The sequence below is a fragment of the Phaethon aethereus genome, assembly GCF_964289735.1.
Source record: "Phaethon aethereus genome assembly, chromosome: 1".
NCBI classification, from domain to species: domain Eukaryota; kingdom Metazoa; phylum Chordata; class Aves; order Phaethontiformes; family Phaethontidae; genus Phaethon; species Phaethon aethereus.
In genome coordinates, this window is record NC_138575.1 from 126597892 (window position 1) to 126618567 (window position 20676).

At 41.0% G+C, this 20676-nt stretch overlaps 2 protein-coding genes across 2 annotated transcripts in view; one reads left to right on the forward strand and one right to left on the reverse strand.

Annotated features, from left to right (window-relative positions):
- PRRG1 (proline rich and Gla domain 1) overlaps positions 1-7111 on the reverse strand; it is a gene marked incomplete at its 3' end in the record, with an annotated part of 33068 nt that extends 25957 nt beyond the window's left edge. The window contains 2 exon segments of the mRNA XM_082010235.1: positions 6771-6841; positions 6843-7111. Coding sequence (XP_081866361.1) covers positions 6771-6841; positions 6843-6920 — 149 coding nt within the window. The 5' untranslated portion in view covers positions 6921-7111.
- The window catches only part of CFAP47 (cilia and flagella associated protein 47), a gene marked incomplete at its 5' end in the record, with an annotated part of 409359 nt that continues 395668 nt past the window's right edge, over positions 6986-20676 (forward strand). The window contains one exon of the mRNA XM_082014136.1: positions 6986-7237. Within this exon, the coding sequence (XP_081870262.1) occupies positions 6986-7237 (252 nt within the window). The remainder of the gene's footprint in view (positions 7238-20676) is intronic.

The following is a 20676-nucleotide window of genomic DNA, read 5'->3' on the forward strand; positions in this document are numbered from 1 at the left end:
AAGTTTGTAACACTGACATGCCAAATTAATGTGTCAAATTTGTGTGCAATTAACAATATTTGAATTTATAATTAGTTTATTTTATTATTATTTATAATTTATCTTAGTTGTGTCAAAAGCATACACAGACTTAAAATAAAGTTAATTTTTGAAAACTTCATTCACAACTGAAAGATACTCTACAGGATCTAACATGTCTAATATTTGTTCTTGGAAGACTTCAAGGGTGTTTCCCCCCTAACCCAAGAGGCTGTATACTTACTCCAGCACCTAGAGAATGTGAAGGAGGAGAGGACTCTTCTAATGCAAACAAATACATCATTGGTATTTTTTAAATTGGGTAATTCTGTTGTATTCATTTACATATGTAATCCATTGCAGAAGTCACTGGAGAACCTTCCTAGTCATGCTGCCTACCAGCAGGTGCATCTCTATTTCTGATGCAGCTCACTTCACCCACACAAAAAACTCATAGAACCATAGAGCAGCCCAGGTTGGAAAGAACCTCAAAAGATCATCTGTTCCAAACTTTCATGGGAAAGGAAGCCCAAATGAGGTTATCTAGCACTCCGTCCAATTGCATCTTGAAAGCCTCCAGTGATGGGGTCTTCACCATCTCTCTGGGGAGGTTGTTCCAAGTGAAAGATTGCTCTCACTGTAAAAAATTTATTTCTTATATTGAGACAAAAGCTTTGATCAAACCTTTGCCGAGAGTTCCTAAAGAATGGCCACAGTGAAAGTGCTTTGATACTTCCATTTTTCTGAGACAACTGCAGATCTGATGAGCTTGTAGTTGGGCATTTCTTTACGGTTCGTCATAAGTGGCCTTTCCATAAAAGATGAGTTTGTTCACCTTTCTTCTCACTTTTGGAGTCTGACCCCAAGATCTGTTCACCAGGTTCTTGTCCCTTTTGAGGGACTTCCTTGTATCTTCCCCCGTGAGCAGTTTGCTGCTGTTCTTCAAAGATGTCAGCAGAGAAAGATAGTGATATCGCTGCTTCACTGATAGTTTGAGTCAGCACTTAAATCAATCCCAGCTAAAGCTGTTGTCTGAGTAGGTAGTCCCCCGCACACAGCCACATAGTCCCGCTCCCTCCCTTGAGTCAATACAAGCTCGAGCTGGTAGCCCCCAAGGCCAGCCAGAGGTAGGCCAGTGGAAAGCCTTTTGTACGCGTGCGTGTCAGTATGCTCGCTGTAGTTTGACTGGTTTCATTTTAAAACAGATCAGCTCCCTGGTTCAGTTGACTGCACAGCATTAAGAGTGCTAGTGCCAGCACAAGGGAAGCAGTCAAAATGCAAAACCTAACAAGGATGGTGAGGAAAAGCAAGAACTCTCTTGTTTTCGGGCTGCAGGACACACTTAGATCAATTAAGCTGCTTACAAAGCTACACACTCAGTTCTCCAGACTACGCCATGCCTTTATTCTACTGCTGCCCACAGCCCTGATAACCAACAGTAGCAAACAGAAAATAGTACAGTGAGTCCATTTCATTTCTGATACTCAGAACTGCTCAGCGGTACTGAAAAAATGTCATGGACTCTGCTAATTTCAGCTGCCACAGGGGAAATCTATAGGAACACTGGCAAGAGGGTTAGCTAACAATTCTGCTGTTGAGACCTCATTCAACCCTTCCCCACAGCCATAAGAATGAAGGCTAGGGACAGAAAGATGAACAGAAAGCTGCTTCTTCTCCCAGCTTTATTTAGCCAATAGTTTGAAGAGTAATACTCTGCAAATAAAAGCTGAAGAATACACACACAGTCAGTAAACAGCACACTGATAAACCTGGAGGTACAGGCAGGTGCAAAGTTCATCTCTGATGAAGCCACTATTTATGAATTTTCCTGGTAGCATTCCTGTAAACTGTGTCACACCAGTGAGCTAACAAATTCACACTTTTTGAGCCAAAAAGGAATCATTCTTCAAAGCTGAGTAGTAAACATTTAGAAATACAGCTAATAGCTGTTACACAGTTTAGACAGTTATATTAAACAGTTAATTTAGCAATATGGATTTAATGAGGAATTGCTGTAAAGTGAATCTTGAAACTGGTCCACAGTATTCATTCGTATACTACAGGAAAACAAAGAGCTCAGCAAAACAGGAACATCCAGAATTATAACAACAGGGTATAATATCTTGGCATAAACAAAAACCAAATCTCACCTACCATAGAGTTCTATGTTTGCCAGAAGTTCTGCAGTTTCAGGCAACAAAATCAATACTTCACCAGGATTAAGAAGTTTTACCTACAATAAACTATTCCAGTACTACCTTTCACACGGTCTCTCTCTCTGGATTTTAGTATCACTTAATCTGACCACTGTTGGGAGTAATCGTGTTGCTGCAGACTGACCACTACATTGAAAAACTTAAGATCATCCACTCAACATACTTTCAAACATGAGATGCCAACTTTCAAAAGTCATTTCAGAAGCGACATGAGAAGCTTGATTCAAATGCTTTAAAAGAAACACTCCACTGAGCAGGTACACAGCACAATGCAATGTATAAAAATGTGAGTGATCTCAAACTTTCAAGATGGAATTGCAGGATAATCTGCCTGTCCCCCATGTAAAGACACCTACTCTCAAAACAAGAATTACACAAAACAGCATTCTTAGTTTGAAAACAGGCAACATTTGTTCTGCTACTATATTGTCCAGGAGTCTTGGCCACAGATGCTAACTCCAATATGCTGGGCTGTGCAAATATGTTTCTTGTCTGATTTTACAAGTATATTTCTGAACAGATGCATAACTTTCATCCAAAGTTAAAGAGATTTTACATAATGATTATCTATTATGAAAAATAAGCAATAGCCTGAGATACGTATAAAATAGCTTTCAACAAAAGTTTCCTTAGCAAGCCAAAACATATGGTCTGATTTTAGGTGGTTAGTATTTAATTTCTTTAACTTCCAGTATGGAGACAGGCTTTGCTTTTGAAGTGTAGCTATTTTAACAATGGTATTCAGCATCCTTGATAAAACATAGATCACCTGATAATCAGTACCATCAAAACTGTTGGCAACAAGGAAATGGGCTAACCATATTTCAGACCTCACAAATGTGTATCAAATTCTACTTAACAAGAATCAGTAAACAAAAAAAAGGTAGACAAGGAAAGGGCTGGGTATTGTCAGGTCAGATTTTAAAAGGTCAAATAGTTACCAACATCGTAACTCGAACAAAAATAGCTGGCAGGAGAACAGATATTAGACATTAGGTCATTTAATCCGTTCCCTTGCCAGTTCTGTATTGTTCTCTATTGCACATTGCAAGTACTTTTGTTCATGTGGGAGAGGAAGCAAGTGATGGGGGGAAAAGCAGATTGCCTTTGGAGTCTGAAGCAAAAAAAAAAAAAACCACATTAAAGAAACATGAGCCAGAGAAAGACAGCATCCTGGAAACACAGCTGATAGGAATTCATGAAAGAGATTAAAAGCACCAGCAAGGTTCAGAACTGAGCTGAGAAACTCAAATCAAAAGGTCTTAATGGGATGGTGCAAGAAAATAAAATTCTTGCCTATAGGAACCTGGTGTCATTTGTTGAGTAAATGGGAAGAAAAGAAGCATGTAAGATTTACAGGCTTAATGGAAGAGGCACATGGAGAGGCAAAATGGCTTAGGTTTTTCCCAGGACTCATACTGGGGGTATGCGGTACCAATCGCATCTCTTGTTCACCCGCCCATCCAGCTGTTTATAAGAGCCAGGTAGGAGTCAAAAGTCAGTCAGATTTTTTTTTTTTTCCCCAACCTGATTAATTCTGTGATCCACCTCACTAGATGGATCTGGAAATGGTTATACTATGACAAGTATGTAGGTCACAGAGGTAGGCAGGACAAAACGATGGAAAAAAGGATCACAGGAAAAGGGAGCCATTTAAAACAACACAGCAAACAAAATCAAAGTTCACAATACTGTGGTCTAAAATAAGTTAGCACTGTCCTGAGGCATATTTTATCCCTGCTTAATCACAGAATTCATTCATGACCTTACAAAAATTACTTAAAAATGCTGTTTCAATATAGACACTAACTACATGCCTTTTATTTTAGGGGTGCCTCTCCCAAAATCTGAGTGCAAAAGCAGCATAAGCTTAGACCAAATATTCAATTTATTTGCACCTGTGTACTTAAGGACACTGAACTCAATACCCTGAAAAAAAAGCCAGATCCTACCTGGACCAGATTTGGTCTCCATAGTTTTATCTTTCATTCTTCATGTGGAGCGGAAGGATGATTATTTCCTTGTCTTAGGAGCATTTTGTCAGTTAAGGGGGGTAACTGTTGAGTACTGAGATATTAACATGATAAGCACAATAGAAGACACAAGGAAATTTATAATTCCACAGTCAAAGCAGAATTTGAACGCAGATTTGAGTCATGTTCAGAAAGTCTTGACATCACACGACCAAAGTGATGAGGATAAAACCAAAATACTTCATCTCTAACACCTTGAGTATAACACGATTTTTTTATGCAGCAAACATTATGTTATTACTTAATAGAAAACTGTAGTTCAATCTAGAGATACAAAGAGGCTGAATTAAAGCTAACTAAAAACTTCAGTTCTTCACTTGTAAGCACTTCTGGAAATGACAGTATTAGTATAGTTACTCTCTAACTGTGTGTTACTATCCCTTCTAACAAAAGAAAATTCATGCCACCATGTTATAATCGCAACACCTACATGTGTTATAACTAGATGCAATACTTTAGCCATTTGAGCTAATATATTACCTTGCAGCATTAGTTGGATGCAAATTTCTGGATGAACTTGCATAAGAAAAGGATAATCCATGTTTTGCCTGGGGATTTCCTGATATTTGCTCATTCCAAGAAAATAGAGATACTCAGGAATCCCAGGCTGTATCCTAATGTGTTCCAGAAAATCAAATTTTCTTGTCTGAAAGAGGTTGAAGTGAGATGGCTGAACAGATGAGTAAGAAGTCTCACTCTGTTTCCATGCAGCACTCTCACACAGAAATTCCCCATCCCCTCTTCTCTCGATTCTAATCTCACTCCCCTGGTCCAGCAAGAACTACCCTTGGAAACTCACCCTTACTGGATATATCTACTCAGACTGCTAGTCACCTCTTGCACTTGTAAACCTCCCCCACGACGACTTTATCAATGGCACTCCCTCTGTTCAACACAAGGCCCAGAATGCGCAACATCATAGTTGCACAATCCCTCTACACAGGTGTTTGCGTGCCTGTGTATATATACACATACACACATAAAAACCCAGTGCTTTTACATACATACCTATTCATTTATGTATAAAAAAAATAAAACTTTCCTTTCCCTACTGCACATCTTTCCTTGAGCTAGCATAAGCATCCCCATGCCAGGGCAGAGAACCAAGTACTAGCTAGGTTAATCAGAAAAAAGTGTTTAAAAGGCTAGTGTGAACCTGTGCGTAATGCTCCATGCCACTTCACTCTGCTGTATAAACAACGGCGTCAGCATGGGGAGAAGATGGTACAGAAGGTGGCAACCAGCAGCAAAGCCACAGAAAAAGCACAACTAGGGTTTTTTTTCAGTGACAGCACCAGCCTATAGTAATAATAAATGTAAGGTGTTGATTTTAATCTAGAACACCAATACCTGCATAACCATCCCTCTCCTTGACTTATCTATGACAACAAGGTAATGAAAACTTGAGATTCTTTCAAGTGTCTTCATTTGCATATAGTCTTCTTCCCCTTAGTCACTGGCTTCATTCCTCTCAGTTTTGTTCCCAACAAGCCTAGCCACTGCTTGCTCTTCCACCCCTCAACCAATGCAACATTCAATCCCAGTTTCAACGGTGATGACACTGAGGCTCCCTGTGTGCCTCCTGTTTTCTGTGGATATGAATAAATTGTTCCCTTGCCAGTGTCAGGCCTAGGAAGGGTCCATCAGACCCCGGAGAATCAGGCTTATAGCCTCAATACACCTACCCGTACTCAGACATCTTAACGCTTCAGCTGCAGTGACTGCCCTGGCTACCGCAGATCTAATACAGAGGGAGTCTTTGGGTGACAGTGCTAAAAGTGAAAAAAAAAAAAGTTTTAACAGGAATACAAAAACTTTAGAGGGTTGTGGTTTTATTTTGTGGTTTTGTTTTGGTGGTGGTGCTTTTTAAAGCTTAAAAGAGAAAAATATAATAGCTGCCTATTCCGGAGACAACCATTAAACCCTTTCAAAAATGAGAGTCCGCAGGATTTTTCCTTTGTTAAATACAGTCAGAACACTTTCCTCCCCGGCCTGACTGGAAATGGCACAAACCCCTTGGGAGCAGGTTTTCCGGGCGGCTCCGCCGGCGCCAGCAGCCGCCGGAGCCCGGCACGGCCAGCAGGCCGGCCGGGAACGTTTCACCCTTTCTCCCCTCTGAGCACCTCCCCATCGCCCCGCTGAGCGCGCTCCCACGCGAGACCCCCGCCCCACGCACAGCCGCCGGGCAGCGCCAAGCGCGCCCCGCCCCTCCCGCTCACCCCCAGGCCCCCGCTCCGGGAAGCCCCTTCCCCTTCCCACCACGCCCGGCGGACTCCCGCCCCGCCCGGGGGGCAGCAGCGCCCGTGGCTGTGTGGGCCCCCACAGGCAGGCGAGGGGGGACCGCCCGCCTGTTTCGACCCTTCCGCGGCGCGGCTGCCCGCTTCGCTCCCGGGACGGGACGGCCCGGCCCGGCCCGCTCCCCGCCGCGCTGTGCCCCGCCGGGACGGGACAGGAGCACCCCGCGGCGGCGAGGCACTTACCGCCCGCGGTGCTCCGCACCTACCGCTGCTGCCCAAAGGGAGGGTCCGCCGGGAGACGCTGTGCGGGCAGCGGAGATGACCGAGCGCTACCGGCCCCGCGCTGCCGCCGCCCCGCGCGCTGCCCCCGAACTCTCCGCTGCCTGCCCGGCGGAGCAGGCGGCACCGCCGCGCATGCGCCGCGGGCGGCTCCACGTGCCGGCCACCAGGGGCCGCGAGTGGGGGGCGGCCGTGAGGCGGGATGGGCCCCGGGCGGCCCGCCGCCCCCGCAGCAGCCGTCCCGTGCCTTCAGCTGGGGCCTTCTTCTGAGGTGGCCTGCGGGTCAGCTGCCCTGGAAGGCGGTCGCCGGCCCCCTCCCTGGTGCAGGGTGGTCCCTCCCGCCGACCCCTCTGGGCGCCTCGCAGACCCCGTTAACGGGTCGGAAACGCGGGCGCGCGGCAGTTGCCTCACCGCTGCCCGGCCCAAAAGCACCCCAGGCGTTTCCAGTCTTAAAGTGTGTATTAGTCTTTGTGTGTAGATACACACAGCCTTCTCTTGTGGTAGAGAAGTAACTTCCCCCTCCCCCCGGCAACTGTGCCCTGTGATGGAGGGCTAACATGGCGTGACAAAGTAGCATTTTCCCCTCGTCTGTGTCGCCAGGGGAGGCTGTGTGGGGTGGTGGGTCTCCTCCCCGGAGATCTGGGCCTTTGGCTGCACGCAGATCTCACCCTCCTGGTAAGTGCATTTCAGAACTCTAAAACCCTAATGTTCCACATTAAAAATTAAGGGTGGGTTGGTTTTTTTTTGTGCTGCCCAGAATTGGTGCTAGCTAACTTGTGGTCCTTCCTCTGAAACCGAATTGTTTGTTATCTTAATTTTTTGGGTTTGTGACTAGGACCTTCATTTTCGCCTCTTAATGATTTTTAAGGGATGCGTATGGAAAGAGGATAAAGCTGCTCCGAAAATTCACAGCGGATTAATAATCCCTACCTGACTTTAAAGGTACTGTTGTCAGTGGTGCAGTGGCCTGGTCATAAATGACTTAGGAACAATTCACAAAAATAACAGCTTGGCTTGCCAGAGGAGAGATTGATGTCTAAATGGTGTGGAGCTTAAAATACCCTTTATTCCATGAAAATGGAAGTGAAGCTCCCTATAAATATTCAGTGTGTTTTGAAGTTTATATTGCATCTGCCTTCATATTCAATGATCTGTGGCTTCAATTTTTAGTGGATTACTATGCTGTATACCAGCACGTCTTAATTTTATATTAACAGACAACTGACAATCAGCAGAAAAAGGAATGAGTTAATAGTAGAGTCACATAGATGTTTAGGGAACAGAAAGATGAGACACAGTTTGCAATAGTTCAGACATGTCTCAGCTTCTTTAATGGATCTTGACCTATAATTAAAAGTTAATGCTTTCATAAATGTGAACTGAGACCTGACACTGAGACCATAAGGATTTGAACAAAAGGAATTACATTAATATGCCTGACAGTAATTTGACAAAATTAACTAGAAACTCAAATCCCTTGAACTAATGGGAGACAAAATACCTCAGCTGTCTGAAAGTTTGCTGAGGCCCTCACAACCAGTGGTCACCAGTTAAGTCCCATATAAATTTTCTATGTAGCTGAATCAATCAGGGACTCAATCAAGTTTAAGGATAAAGAAAAAGACAAGGTGGTTGATAGTAGTTAATATTGGCATTATATACAACATACCTTTCCTACTTCACAGTTTTCTCAGTTTCTGAATCTTTAGTACCTTCCCACTAGTGTTTAGTATGAGGTCTTCTAAGCATAAGACTTCAGAGGACACTTTTTCCTATGTGTTATTGAACTGATAGTCAAAAATACTCTGCAGAATTAATTTCAGTCAGATGTTAAAAAGTATTTCAATAAAGCCCTCAGTCTTATCCACTCATTTATGTCTGTGAAAGGCAAAATCTGTATCAAAAAGAATGGTTCAACTAAACACAAAATGTAACATTGTCTATATAAATAGATTTTTATTTATTTGTTTAAACCATTGTTTTTTATAAACTCAAGACTACAGGTCAAAAATCAAAGCTGAGAGGAGCAAAGGGGCTTTGAAAATTATGAAATTGTATTATATTCTCTGTAGTATAGCACCATGAGCAGTGTCATACTTACTCTTACAGTTGAAAGGCTGGGAAGGCAGAGAGAAACACATTGCACAAGCAAAGACTGTGTATAGAGAAGAAAAAGGAACATCTAAAATAATTTTCATGTTACATTTTGCATCACATTTGTCACAGTAAGATGTATATTTAGTGAACATGGATTTTTATATGCTTGTGATAGTTTTTTACCTTTTCCACATGGAAAAAGTTGTTAAAAACCCATTTGATCTCTTGAGAATTACCACCTTTGTAAGAGACATATACTTTCATCTGTCTGCAAAGACAAAAGAGGTTATTCCTGAGTAATTTCTAAACTCTAGCAATCCCTGATTGCAAAAATAACCTCAGGGGTATGAACAATTTTCATAAATTACAACAATCACCAGGCATTGTAGTTTGTCCTGAACACTAACCTATGCTGAGATTGTTTCAGTAATGGAAGAACACAAAATTGTTTTAAAGTTACTCTAAGTTGTTTTGGTTGCCCCTTGTCTGCAGTCAAAGTAGTAAAATGTTTGCCAAGAGAACAGTGTCATGTTAAGGACTACCCAAGTAGGGTGACAAAAACCATATGATTTTTCAAATGCTGAGAGTCTGATGTTTCAAGGAATGTGTAAGTTTTGCTGATAGCAATTCAAAACTGATGGTGAAAATATGATATTTTATATGCAGTATTGAGAGACTTTTAGCTCAATTTCTCTTTTCCAAAATAAAAATTTCCTTTTTTGCATCCAATAACAGAAAACCACTGTTAGTGCTTATATTGATAATACTTTTTAGGACTAGAAAAGCATCTACTATGCTACGAAGAAGGAATGCAGAGAAGACTCAAATACATTTAGAACAAAAAGTACATTTTAAATTATGGGATTGCAATTGCTTTTACAAATACAGATAACTTTATATTCTGTTTGCAATTTGGTCTATATCATCAGAACCTTTATTTTGGATTGTAGGCATATAATTCACTAATCTAATGATTTATTTATTTTCTAAAATGAAACTGTATTTTGTAATTCAATATACAGATACCAATTAGGTTTAAACACAATTAAAAGACAGGACATTTTATGACTCAGCTGCAACTCTAAAAATATTTTACTGAATAAATGATGGAAAAGGTACACATTTTGGAAACTGTATATGTCTTAGACTATCATATTCTTCAGAATAACATGCTCAAGTTTGTACTTAAAATAATACCATTTGAAATTTCCATGGCTTGAACAAAAAATAGTGACAAGCTCCATGAGGTTGCTTGAGTGTAATGCCTTCTGCATTTTCTTATAGGTGGTTGGGACCAACTTTCACGTTAAAGGCTGAATTTTAGTTCCTGCCTTCCACAGCCTAATGCAGGTACTGTTGACCAGCTACTACTGACCAGCTGTTGTCCCTGCTGGTAAGTGGGAGTGGGAATATCTGGTGGCTCTCACAAGATCTGGCCCTCACAAGACAGCAGCAGAGGCAGTCCACTCTCCTCATCTCAGCCTCTTCCCTTCTACTGTGTGGAGCAGCAGCTATTCTGGGTCCCCCTTCCTGTCCTTTCCCCATAGTTGGCTGTAACCTGGGAATTGTTTGGCAAATTGCTGTTATTGCTGGAGAGGGTGAATGGAGGAAGGCAATTGCTCATGCAGAGGTGGGGCCATAGGCTGCTGCAGCATTTGGAGTTCAGGACGTGTATATGGCTGAGTCACGAAATTTGGATTTGACTCCTAGTTCCAATGCTGCCAAGGCTGGCTCATCCTGAATCTAGGGTTTAACAATTTCTTCAATGTCTTGACACCCAATTCTAATGCCATGATGCCTCATGACAAAGCACTTCCCAGGGGTCCTCATTCTCTCTTATTCCCATCAACCAAGGCATCAGTCTGATTTCTTTCAAATACCTTTGTTCACATAGCAGGCAAAATGGCAGACTGTGATGCTTCGCAATGACGCGGTTAGAGGTGAGAGCTCCAGTGTCCGCACACCCTGCTGAAATTTGTGGGGAACTACCAGCTCTTCCATGCACCTCTGACATCCCCCCATTAACGTCTTGCAGACCCCTGGAAGTCTGGAAACAGCAGATGTGCACCACGTGAAGAAAGGAGAAGTCAAAGGTCTATGTGTAGGTAAGGCTTGAGAAAGAGCACCAGAGAGTTCTTAGCAGAAAGAAAGGGACCTGCTGCCACTACCTCCTAAAATATCTGTGGGAAGGGGCTGTTCAGCAACTTGTGTGGAAGCTCAGATTCATTAGGAGGCAGGTGAATGTGAAAGTAAGTACAGCAAAAGTACAGTTCTTGTGTTGGAGAGCTGTTTGAAATGTAGAAGACAGCAAAATAATAAAGTAGATTTGGCAAGTCTGTATTGAAGGCAGCTAATCAGGATAGGCAAAGAGAGACATGAAACCTGACTCAGATTATGGAGAAAGGAGAAGCTTTGAAAATTGTTAAATTATTCTTTAAGGAACGAAGGAAACTCCCAGCCAGGCACAAATGATGCGGATGCCTGGAATTCAACAATCCCCCTGCTGTTTGGCTCCACAATGAAGACTGGCACACACCATTTTAGGTTAGGTCTCTGAGTCGTGAATTTGCATCTGCCTTTGGAAGGCAGGGAGTTTTTCTCTAATAATTTATGAGTGCTTGCCACAGGTTGTTTGAATATGTAGTATTTGACCGTATCTATTTAACTTAATAGCAGGTGGTTGGGAAATAACCAGGAAAGGCAGTAGCTGACAAATTCCTTTATAAGGTCTAAAAGACAATATTTAACTTAATAATTATGCAGTACTTTCTTCCTTGATTCCAGACACATTGCATGGTTTGTTTGTGAAGGCTTAGAGCCAAAAGCTTAAAAGGGCAATGAAAAAGTTAAAAAAGACTCTGAACATAGGACAAGAAATGTCACAGCTATATTGGAAGAGAGCAAATTGCCACTGAGTCTTGCTGAAAGGAGTGGAGGCACAAAAGCAGACCAGCCCTTAAGTAGAACCCATTGGGGAATCTCACAGTTATGTAGACTTTCTCCTCAGAAAGGAATCAATTTTTAAGGGTATAGTTTGAAAAAAATTAAGTTGTGAGAAGTATCCTTGTTCCAAGGTGGGATTTCCAGACAGGAAGAGACTCATTAGTATGGGTAACAGATTTGCTGTTTAGGTACTTTCCTTGGATTTTTAAAAACAAATTCACATCTCTGTTCTTCTACTTCCCATACACGAGGTAGGGAAATATTAGAGTCCCACTTCTTGGAGATGTCTCACTTTATATAAATAATTAAGTATTCAGTGGAACAAGCAGTAGTAAACCCATCTCCCACGTGAAGATCTTAACTTCCTGTTGAGTGACTCTTAGTCTTCATGAAAAAGCCTTAAACCTCAGTTTCTCCCTGATTTCTCTTGTGGTATATAAATAATTGCAAAAATCTGCTTTCATCTCTAAGAGTAAACAGTCATTTGTTTGTAAAAAGATTGTCATAGGCTTGTAACCCCAGGGTACCTTTAGGAGGTCCATTCCTAAATTCTGAAGAAAAGAGGTACAAAAGTGAGAATCCAGCCAGACTGTTCTGGGGTGAAATAATTATCATTACCACGCAGCCCAGGAGCAGGACAAGGAGTGGGAGAAACAAGGGTTCCAGATGAAGGGAGATGGAAGACCAAAACCTATCTCAGTAAATGAGCTGATAAGACTTAAAAAAATGGAAGAAAGTAGAACTGTAGCTAGCACAGTAATTATGATACTACGCTGTTCTCTAGAAAAATATATTATAGTCTATACCTTAAATTTAGGCACAAGCATGCACATATAAAGAAAGTGTGCCTTACAAAGTCTTTTTTTATGTGTGTAATATGATACAAGTAAAGATACTTTTAAATACAGAACTTCCTTGAAACAAGCAAAGGGGGAATATATAAAATATAATTTACTGCCAAGAAGAATGCAGGTTTATTATGTGTGCTGTCTTTCAAACTCACATATTAAGTTTTCCTGTTTATGGTGTGCATTGTGTTTGCACAGCTAAACTGTACCTTGCACTAGAGCATTTCTCTGGATGTCACACTTTCACATGAATGTAACAGGTTTATTATTTCTTAGTCATCAAACAAAGCATAGGTAAAACCAAAAGGTTTCTCAAGTGCTATGTCAGACAGATCCCGTGTCCTCATTACTCAACATTTCCTGCTCTGTGACTTTTCCCCATCTCCTGACAAATGACAAATTTCAGCACTGAAAGGGCTATTCTCATAACAAGAAAACAACACAGACTTTCCCTCCTCCTTTTATCCCTTCATCTTGTTTTGCCATCTAGTTTTGGAACTTATGGTGGCACAAAGAAGCAGTAACCGCGGTGGCCAACTGTACAATATTTTCCAGCGTGTTCAGCCATTTCTCGCCTCCAGTTCCTCTGCCTTGAGATCGTGGACTGGAGCAGCATTCCTCTCAGCCCCACAGGTCTAGATTAGCTTCTTGTTAGGGCTCACTAAAGTTGCCTCTTAATCAGGCAGAGGAGTTGGTGTGTAATGGCAACACTGATGAGCGATGTTCCCAAGGAGCTGAGTGTGTTGCTTTATAATGACCCCTAACCTTGCTTCTGCACTGAAGTACTGCCTCGCAAAACCTTCGCATCAGCAGGCAGGCTTCACGAAGCAGTTGCTTGCTGCCTTATGTGAATTTACACCACATTAATGAATTACACACTCTTGGGCTATTTTCAAGTGTGTTAAATATCACTGTGTAATACATTAACTTGATTCAAATATTTTAAATTTTTTTACAATCCTTCATTATTCCAGCACAGCGACACTGGAATGTTTAGTGTTCTGAATGACTGACCACTCACATGTGAATGGCTTTGTGCTTTCAGAAATTAATTTATGATTTTCTACACTCCCTTTCCAAATACTGACAGGATTTGCTGTGTGTTCCCACTGTATTGTGAATTGTTTAGAAAGCACCATTTTGCATCTGCGAAGGTATTCACCTAAATCACTGCAGATCAGAGAAGTGTGCTGTTGATCAAAGCCAAATATTACAAAGTAATTGCAAGAGTTTTTCTATTCTATAACCTGCAGTAGGAAGAGCAGGCTGCACAAGTCCTACACCATTGTTTTTATAGTGTATATTTTAGTTTGATTTATGGCTTCCATGTGACCTACAAAAGTGCCATAATTATTTTTCTGATCCTGAGCGTTTATACCTCTTGGAAATTCTTCTGTGGTGTTAAAATAAATAAAGGGAAAAAGAAAAAGAAACAAATAAGGGGAAAGATATAAAAACAAACTGGGTGCTTTAACTGTGCAGTTCTTCCCTACATATAAGAGGCCACAAAACCCCCAGCACTGTATGAGCCTGCAAGTTAAACAGTGGTAAACCTTGGAACTGAAGATTTTGTGCCTAGACCCCTACTAGGGCAACAACATAAACAACTTTCTAATCAGGGTTTTTGAGTAGCTTTGTTTCTCACTGGAAAAGAATGCAGGAATATTCAGACTAACATCCTGGAAGAAAAACAAATAGCTGATGAAATAATACCATCTTAAAAGAGAGCTTGACTCTTGTTAGGAAAATTCCAGTTCCCGTGATATTTGTGGAAATAAGTGATTTTGGATTCACACTGCTAGACTCTACCCTGTGAGTTTGGAATATATTTCCATACTGTTAAGAGAGAAAGAATACAAAATAGATGAGTGACTTCTCATTTTATAACACCATAAAAAGCTCTTAAAAGTCCATTTGATATAAAAAATAAATAAGCAACTATGTTTAACAGGGCTGTTGAAGCAATCTCAGCATCCCTGTAACATCACAAGTAACTCAGATTTCTTTTCTGTGGTTTATAGTGTCTCTCCAGAACATCTCAACAAAATAGCAACCTTGCAATGCGTGTTTTTTTCTTAAAGTCTGTTATGCAGTTTGTAATATAGGTTTGATACACACATTTAGCGACAAGCACATGAAAAGAGCAAATATCCCACGTATAAAATACAACATAAATTTAAATGACTGGAAGTTGACTTATTTAGCACTTTGTTACTTCACACTCTCAGAATTCCACTGACATCATCATATAAGATGCAGCACTATGTGCCTTCTGCTTCTTAACAAAAGTGTAAGGAGAATTATATTTATTCTGTGCGATCCTCCAAGTACATGTCTTGAATTTACTCACAACACAATGGTGACAAAAACCTCTGTTGTGCTATAATTCTGCTAAATGAGAGACCTTATTAGAAGACCCCACTTCTTTTCTTGGCAGAAGAATAGGTCTCTGGGATGAGTGAACTGATAGACCAGATGGGTGTCCTGCCACTCTGAGGGACCTTGGCAGGCTGGACTGATGGGCCAACACAAGTCTCATGAAGTTGAAAAAAGAGAAATGCCAAGTCCTGCCTCTGGGGTGGAATAACGCTGTACAACCAACCTCCTGGAAAGCAGCTTGGCAGAAAAGGACCTGGGACTCCTGGTGAATGCCTGCCTGGCCATGAACCAGACATGTGCCCCTGTGGCAAAGGACGCCAACAGTATCCTGGTCTGCATTAGACAGAGCCTCAACAGCAGGTGATGGGAGGGAGTTGATCCGTCCCCTCAGCTTGGCCCTGGTGAGGCACATTTGGAGTGCTGAGTCCAGCTCTATTCTCCACAGTATGAGGGAGACATGGACTTAACTGGAGAGAGTCTAGTGAAGGGCCATGAAGATAACGGAGGGTCTGGAGGATCTGTCATATGGGGAGAGGCTGAGAGAGCTGGGACTGCTCAGCCTGGATGAGGAAACACTCAGAGGAATCTTATCCATGCGTATAAATATCTGATGGGATGTTTATCCCATAGAAGACAAAACTAGACTCTTCTCTGTGGTGCCCAGTGACAGGACAAGAGACAATGGCACAAACTGAAATACAGGAAATTCCATTTAAATATAAGAAAAATCTTTTTTTATGGTGACGGTTGTCTGACACTGACACAGGCTGCTCAGAGAGGCTGTGGAGTCTTCACCCTTGGAGATATTCAAAACCTGACCGGACATGGCCTTGAGCAATCTGCTCTGAGCAGAGGTTTGGACTAGATGATCTCTGGAGGCACCCTCCTGCCTCAGCTGGTTTGTGCTTCTGTCTCCAGATTGATTCCATATAAATGAGAGTTTTGCAGGGATAAAGACTATAGCAGTTTGAAACATAGGCCAGGTCTTGTGTTTTGAAACAAATTGTGCACGTTTTGAGTAAAAGAGAAGAGACAGGTATGAGGAACAGAGTACATGCAGAGCACGGCTAGCTGCAGTATGAGGGTGTAGGCCAGATTTACAGTACCAGGGTGCAGCAGGTGGCTGCCATCAGATGAGGACCAGGGAGCAAGAGGTGGGTGGCGGGGGGGCAAACACCTCCCCTGGCAGCCTTCTGGCCTGGCAGAGGCCTCCGACAAAGCTTCCCAATGCTCTTCTTCACTGTCCCATGGCTTTTGCCATGCTCCATCATCTTGGAGCTGTCCCCTGCTCCTGGTGGAGGTGTTGCAAGGTGCTGAGGCAGTCCAGGCCCTGACATCTAAATTGTGCCCACACTGGACTCACTGTCCAGTTTAAATCAGCAATTGTTTCACAGCTAGCCATGACTATCCTCACTGAATGGTCAAAAAGGTGCAATGAAAGAGGTTTTAATGTCAGAAAAAATGTGACTATTACTGTTGGGAAAGACAGCAAGCAGAGGACCCCCTGGTGAATTGCTAACTCCTGTATTAGTGAGTAAGCGTGTTAGCGAATGAAAGGCTTTCAGTTCACTGCACAAAAGCCTGCATGAAATCACAAGGTTTGAGCTTTTGTGTCTGTGTCAGTGATGTAATCATTTGCCTTCAGCTCTGAGGCTTATCCTTCTTAGCGTTGCAAAGAGCTAGTGACTTGCATGTATTCATTCACAGTTTATTTTGAAATGTCTTACCTATTGTTTCTAGATATCCAAGGAAGTTGTAGTATGACGCTGGAGGGTTATTGCTGTTTGAGTAACACTAGCTTGTTTCTGCATAGCTAACAGCCATATTAGCAAATAATTGATTTGTGGTCAGGAGCAGGAGCAAAAGTAGGTTTAAACTTCAGGCTAATTTTCGGTAAAGATATACCCTTCTCTTGTTACTTTAACTTTGTAACATCCAGCAACCCTGAGAAAGGGTCTGTTTCTGTAACTCATAACCATGTTGGAGCTGGATCCCATGGTGAGAGCTACAAGCTGCTCTGATAAGCATTCCACTGTTTCCATCTCTATGAGTGTCAGAAGAGTGCTAAGAAGTCATCTTAACAAAATCATGAGCTCTTAAAGAGAAGAAAAAGGAATACAGAAGTAAGAAACTATGTCAGATGAGTGAAGATATGTTGGAAAAAATGGTGTGGGTGTGAGGGGTCTAACCCTAAAGGTTATGGAACAGCAATATACAGAGAGCAGAAGCAACATAAAGGGTAACAGTAGTCATTCTAGAAACATGTTAATGATTAGGAGAAGGCTAAGGAATGGTCTTTCTACCACTTAATGAAGAGGAAGAGCAAGAGATGCATGGAGAGTAATCAACACCTCATTGTCAGAAGAGCTTCTGGTGGATTTGTCTGTAGTCCTGGCCCATTAGTGAGTGATTAAATGGAAAATATGCTTATTACATTGTCATATAGTATCTGGAGAAATTGCAAGTATGCTTGAGGACAGGGTTAGAATGAACAATAATCTTGATAAACTGAAAAAATAGAGGATAATATTATATAGAAACAAATGAAAAGTAGTACACTTATGCAGGAATAATCACTTGCACATATATGGTACAGTATATCAGTTCTTCAGAGCAGGATCTAGGGAGGGGTCATGATATGGTAGATCACAAGCTGAATGTGAGGCTAAACTGAAATTTGTATTGGGACTTATAAACAGCTTATAGATTGGAGGACCTAAAAAGTCTCTTTTCCATTATGCTCGTCACTGTTATGGCCTCTGCTGGAGTACCATATCCAGCTTCTCAAGAAAAAAATGTAGGACAATTGGAGAGAGGTTAAGGGAGATCAGTGAAAATGATCAGACATCTAAGAAGCATGGCTTACCAGGAAAGACTGAAAGAGCTGGGATTGCTTAGTCTACAGAGGAGAAAACTGAAGTGGGACATGATAGCAGTCATGATATACATAGAGACCCTTCTAAAGAAGAAGGGAATAGTCAGTTTTCCAGGTTCTTGGTGGACAGAGAGAGGAGAAGAAAAGATTCATGTTCGGTATTGGGAAAATCTTTCTCATGGTAAGCTTAATAAAACTGTGGCATTCATTGCCTGGATAGCTTGCAGGGTCTCCATCATGGATTCTTTTTAAGAATAGGATAGACATACGCTTGACAGGAATGACAGTATCATTGATCTTTAATTGCGGCGGGAGGATTACAGTTACTAGGTACTTCCTTGAAATCTTGTTGGTCTCTTAGACATTTCTACCAATAAAACTCAAAGTAGTTTTTTCAAGTTATATAATATTTAAATAATATGTTTATGATTAAAGAATTCTGTATATACCCAGCCCACGGGTATTTTAAGAATATTTACAACTTTACAACACACTGGGTTCCTGTATCCTGGCAAATCTCCAGTACCTCAGCTAACTACCAACAGGTCTACCAACAACCTGTCATCATTGCCATGCAATAAAAACTTGCTGTTCTTAACCTGTAGGGTTGTTTTAAACTGGGTATTTGGCTGTCAAGTGCTGGTATAAGTTTCTCACATAGATCAGCATCTTAGATTACTGGAGGAGGAAATTTTGGTTCCACACATATTCATCCTATATATCTGCCATGAGGTAGTTCCACCCCTCCCTGCCTGCAGGTCTGGCCAGAGTTGAGGCTTTGCATAAGGCAGTCTGCAGTAAATGGCAACACCAAGGAACCAACACTGTGCTGATCCTTTGAGTTTTGAGTTTAGCACCAAGCCGTCACCTGTGCCTACTCTGCAAACAAAAAATCAGTTCTGGGATACATGCCATGGTCTTTTGGTGACAGAAATACCAACGAAACATTACTTTCTTGAAAAACAAGTAAATAAAAAACCAATGGCTCAAGGTCTCATTTTATGAAAAATAGGATTTATACCTAATGTCAGAAAGAGCAAACAGCACAGTACCTGAGATTTGCATATGGTCTTTCTCAAATGTTTTGAGATACTTCCTTTCTTCTACTAAGAAAAAAAAAAGCTCATAGTTCATAGTGAAATAATTATCATTCAAATCTCTCCTTGTAATACTTTTTTTTTTCTTATTTCTTTGCTAGCAAACAGGAGGATTTCACTTACTTATGGCAACAGATACATTTCCATTGCTTGGGAGAGCTGCGAGTCCGTAGTGGTTTATCTTTCTCTTTCCTTTTATGTGGTGTCTAGAAGTCTTGTGGCTGTAAGGATCTCTCTATTTAAATCCTATTTGGTCCCTGTTTCATTAAATGGAATGCAGACCTACATCTGACTGGCAAGATGAAATTCCTTAGCAAGAAGGTGACGGATATCCTTGGTAAGTCTGTTTACCTGCTAGAAGAGAGGGCTTACAGATTGACTGAAGACAACCTCATCACTCTCTTTAATGTCACTGCATCTTGTAGTGAGGTGTTAAGAGAAGGATGGGGAAAAAAGAGAGATATATGATAAAGCCTTGTAATATTACATCTTTAGGTATTGTGATGTACAGTCCTGATTAATTAGATAGATAGCCAGTTAACTTGCTGTTACATATCGTTCCCTTGCTGCGACTTTGGTGGTTGACTGTAGCACTTTTCTTGTCTGTTGCAGTGCCACATGAAACAAGTTTATATAAACATTCAATGACAGTTTTGAGCAAATATGTTTTATTTTGCTTTCCAGCCTTCAAGGAGTATGTACATTGTCAACTGCTACATGTCAGCTGTGAGGTCACCCTTTCAAACTCAGGGCTAGTAAAATACCGAACTTTTCCAACAAAAAGGGAAGTATTAACATGCTCTTCAAATGTGTTAGTATTTTATCCAAACTATATGATAGCCAACAACATTTGTTGTTTCCCCAAGGAAAAATACCACAAAATTTGTACTGTGATACAATCAGTTACTGTATCTAGTCTTAATAGCTAAGGGGACAGGAGGAAGGGTTTTAAGAGGAAAACAGTTTAAACTAGTGTGTCAGGCAAACCAGGGAGATCAAAATTGTATTATTTTTCCTGATACATGTGATTTTACCAAATTCACTATATCAAAATGAAGACCATATTTTTATCCTACAGTGTAATTTTTGCTATCACAACACTATGAATATGTCCTTGAAACTAGATTTAAAGTGGTGAATGATCAATAAAATGTATAGCAGCTTTAATTTTTAGAATTTGTTTAAAATGTCTGAATCAGGCCAAATAAGCAGACATTTGAATGCTTCCACAGTTGCACTTATATTACATTATACCCAACTTGTTAGCAATAATGCAACATACAGGGACAAATTCCAATTTGGCTCAAAAATAAACATTTTTGTATTCCTGTCTGAAGTGGTGTATTTCGGATCTCCATTAAGCAAAGAGATAGTGTAAAAATAGATCCCATTTCCTGATTTCATATCCAATTTTCATGTTAAAAACAGTTTGTATTACTGTTGTGTTGCATTGCTTTCTAGCATATGCTGTTTATTAGATAAAAGATTTAAAATATGCAAATTGGAAATAATTTATTTGGCCATTGAGTACTGATTCGAAGTCAATGAATTTGTGCTTAGATTTGATTATTTCCAAATACGAGAAATTCATGAGAACATTTGTATTAGTTGTTTAAGGTAATATAAAATATCTTTGATTTCTTCTGGGAACTCT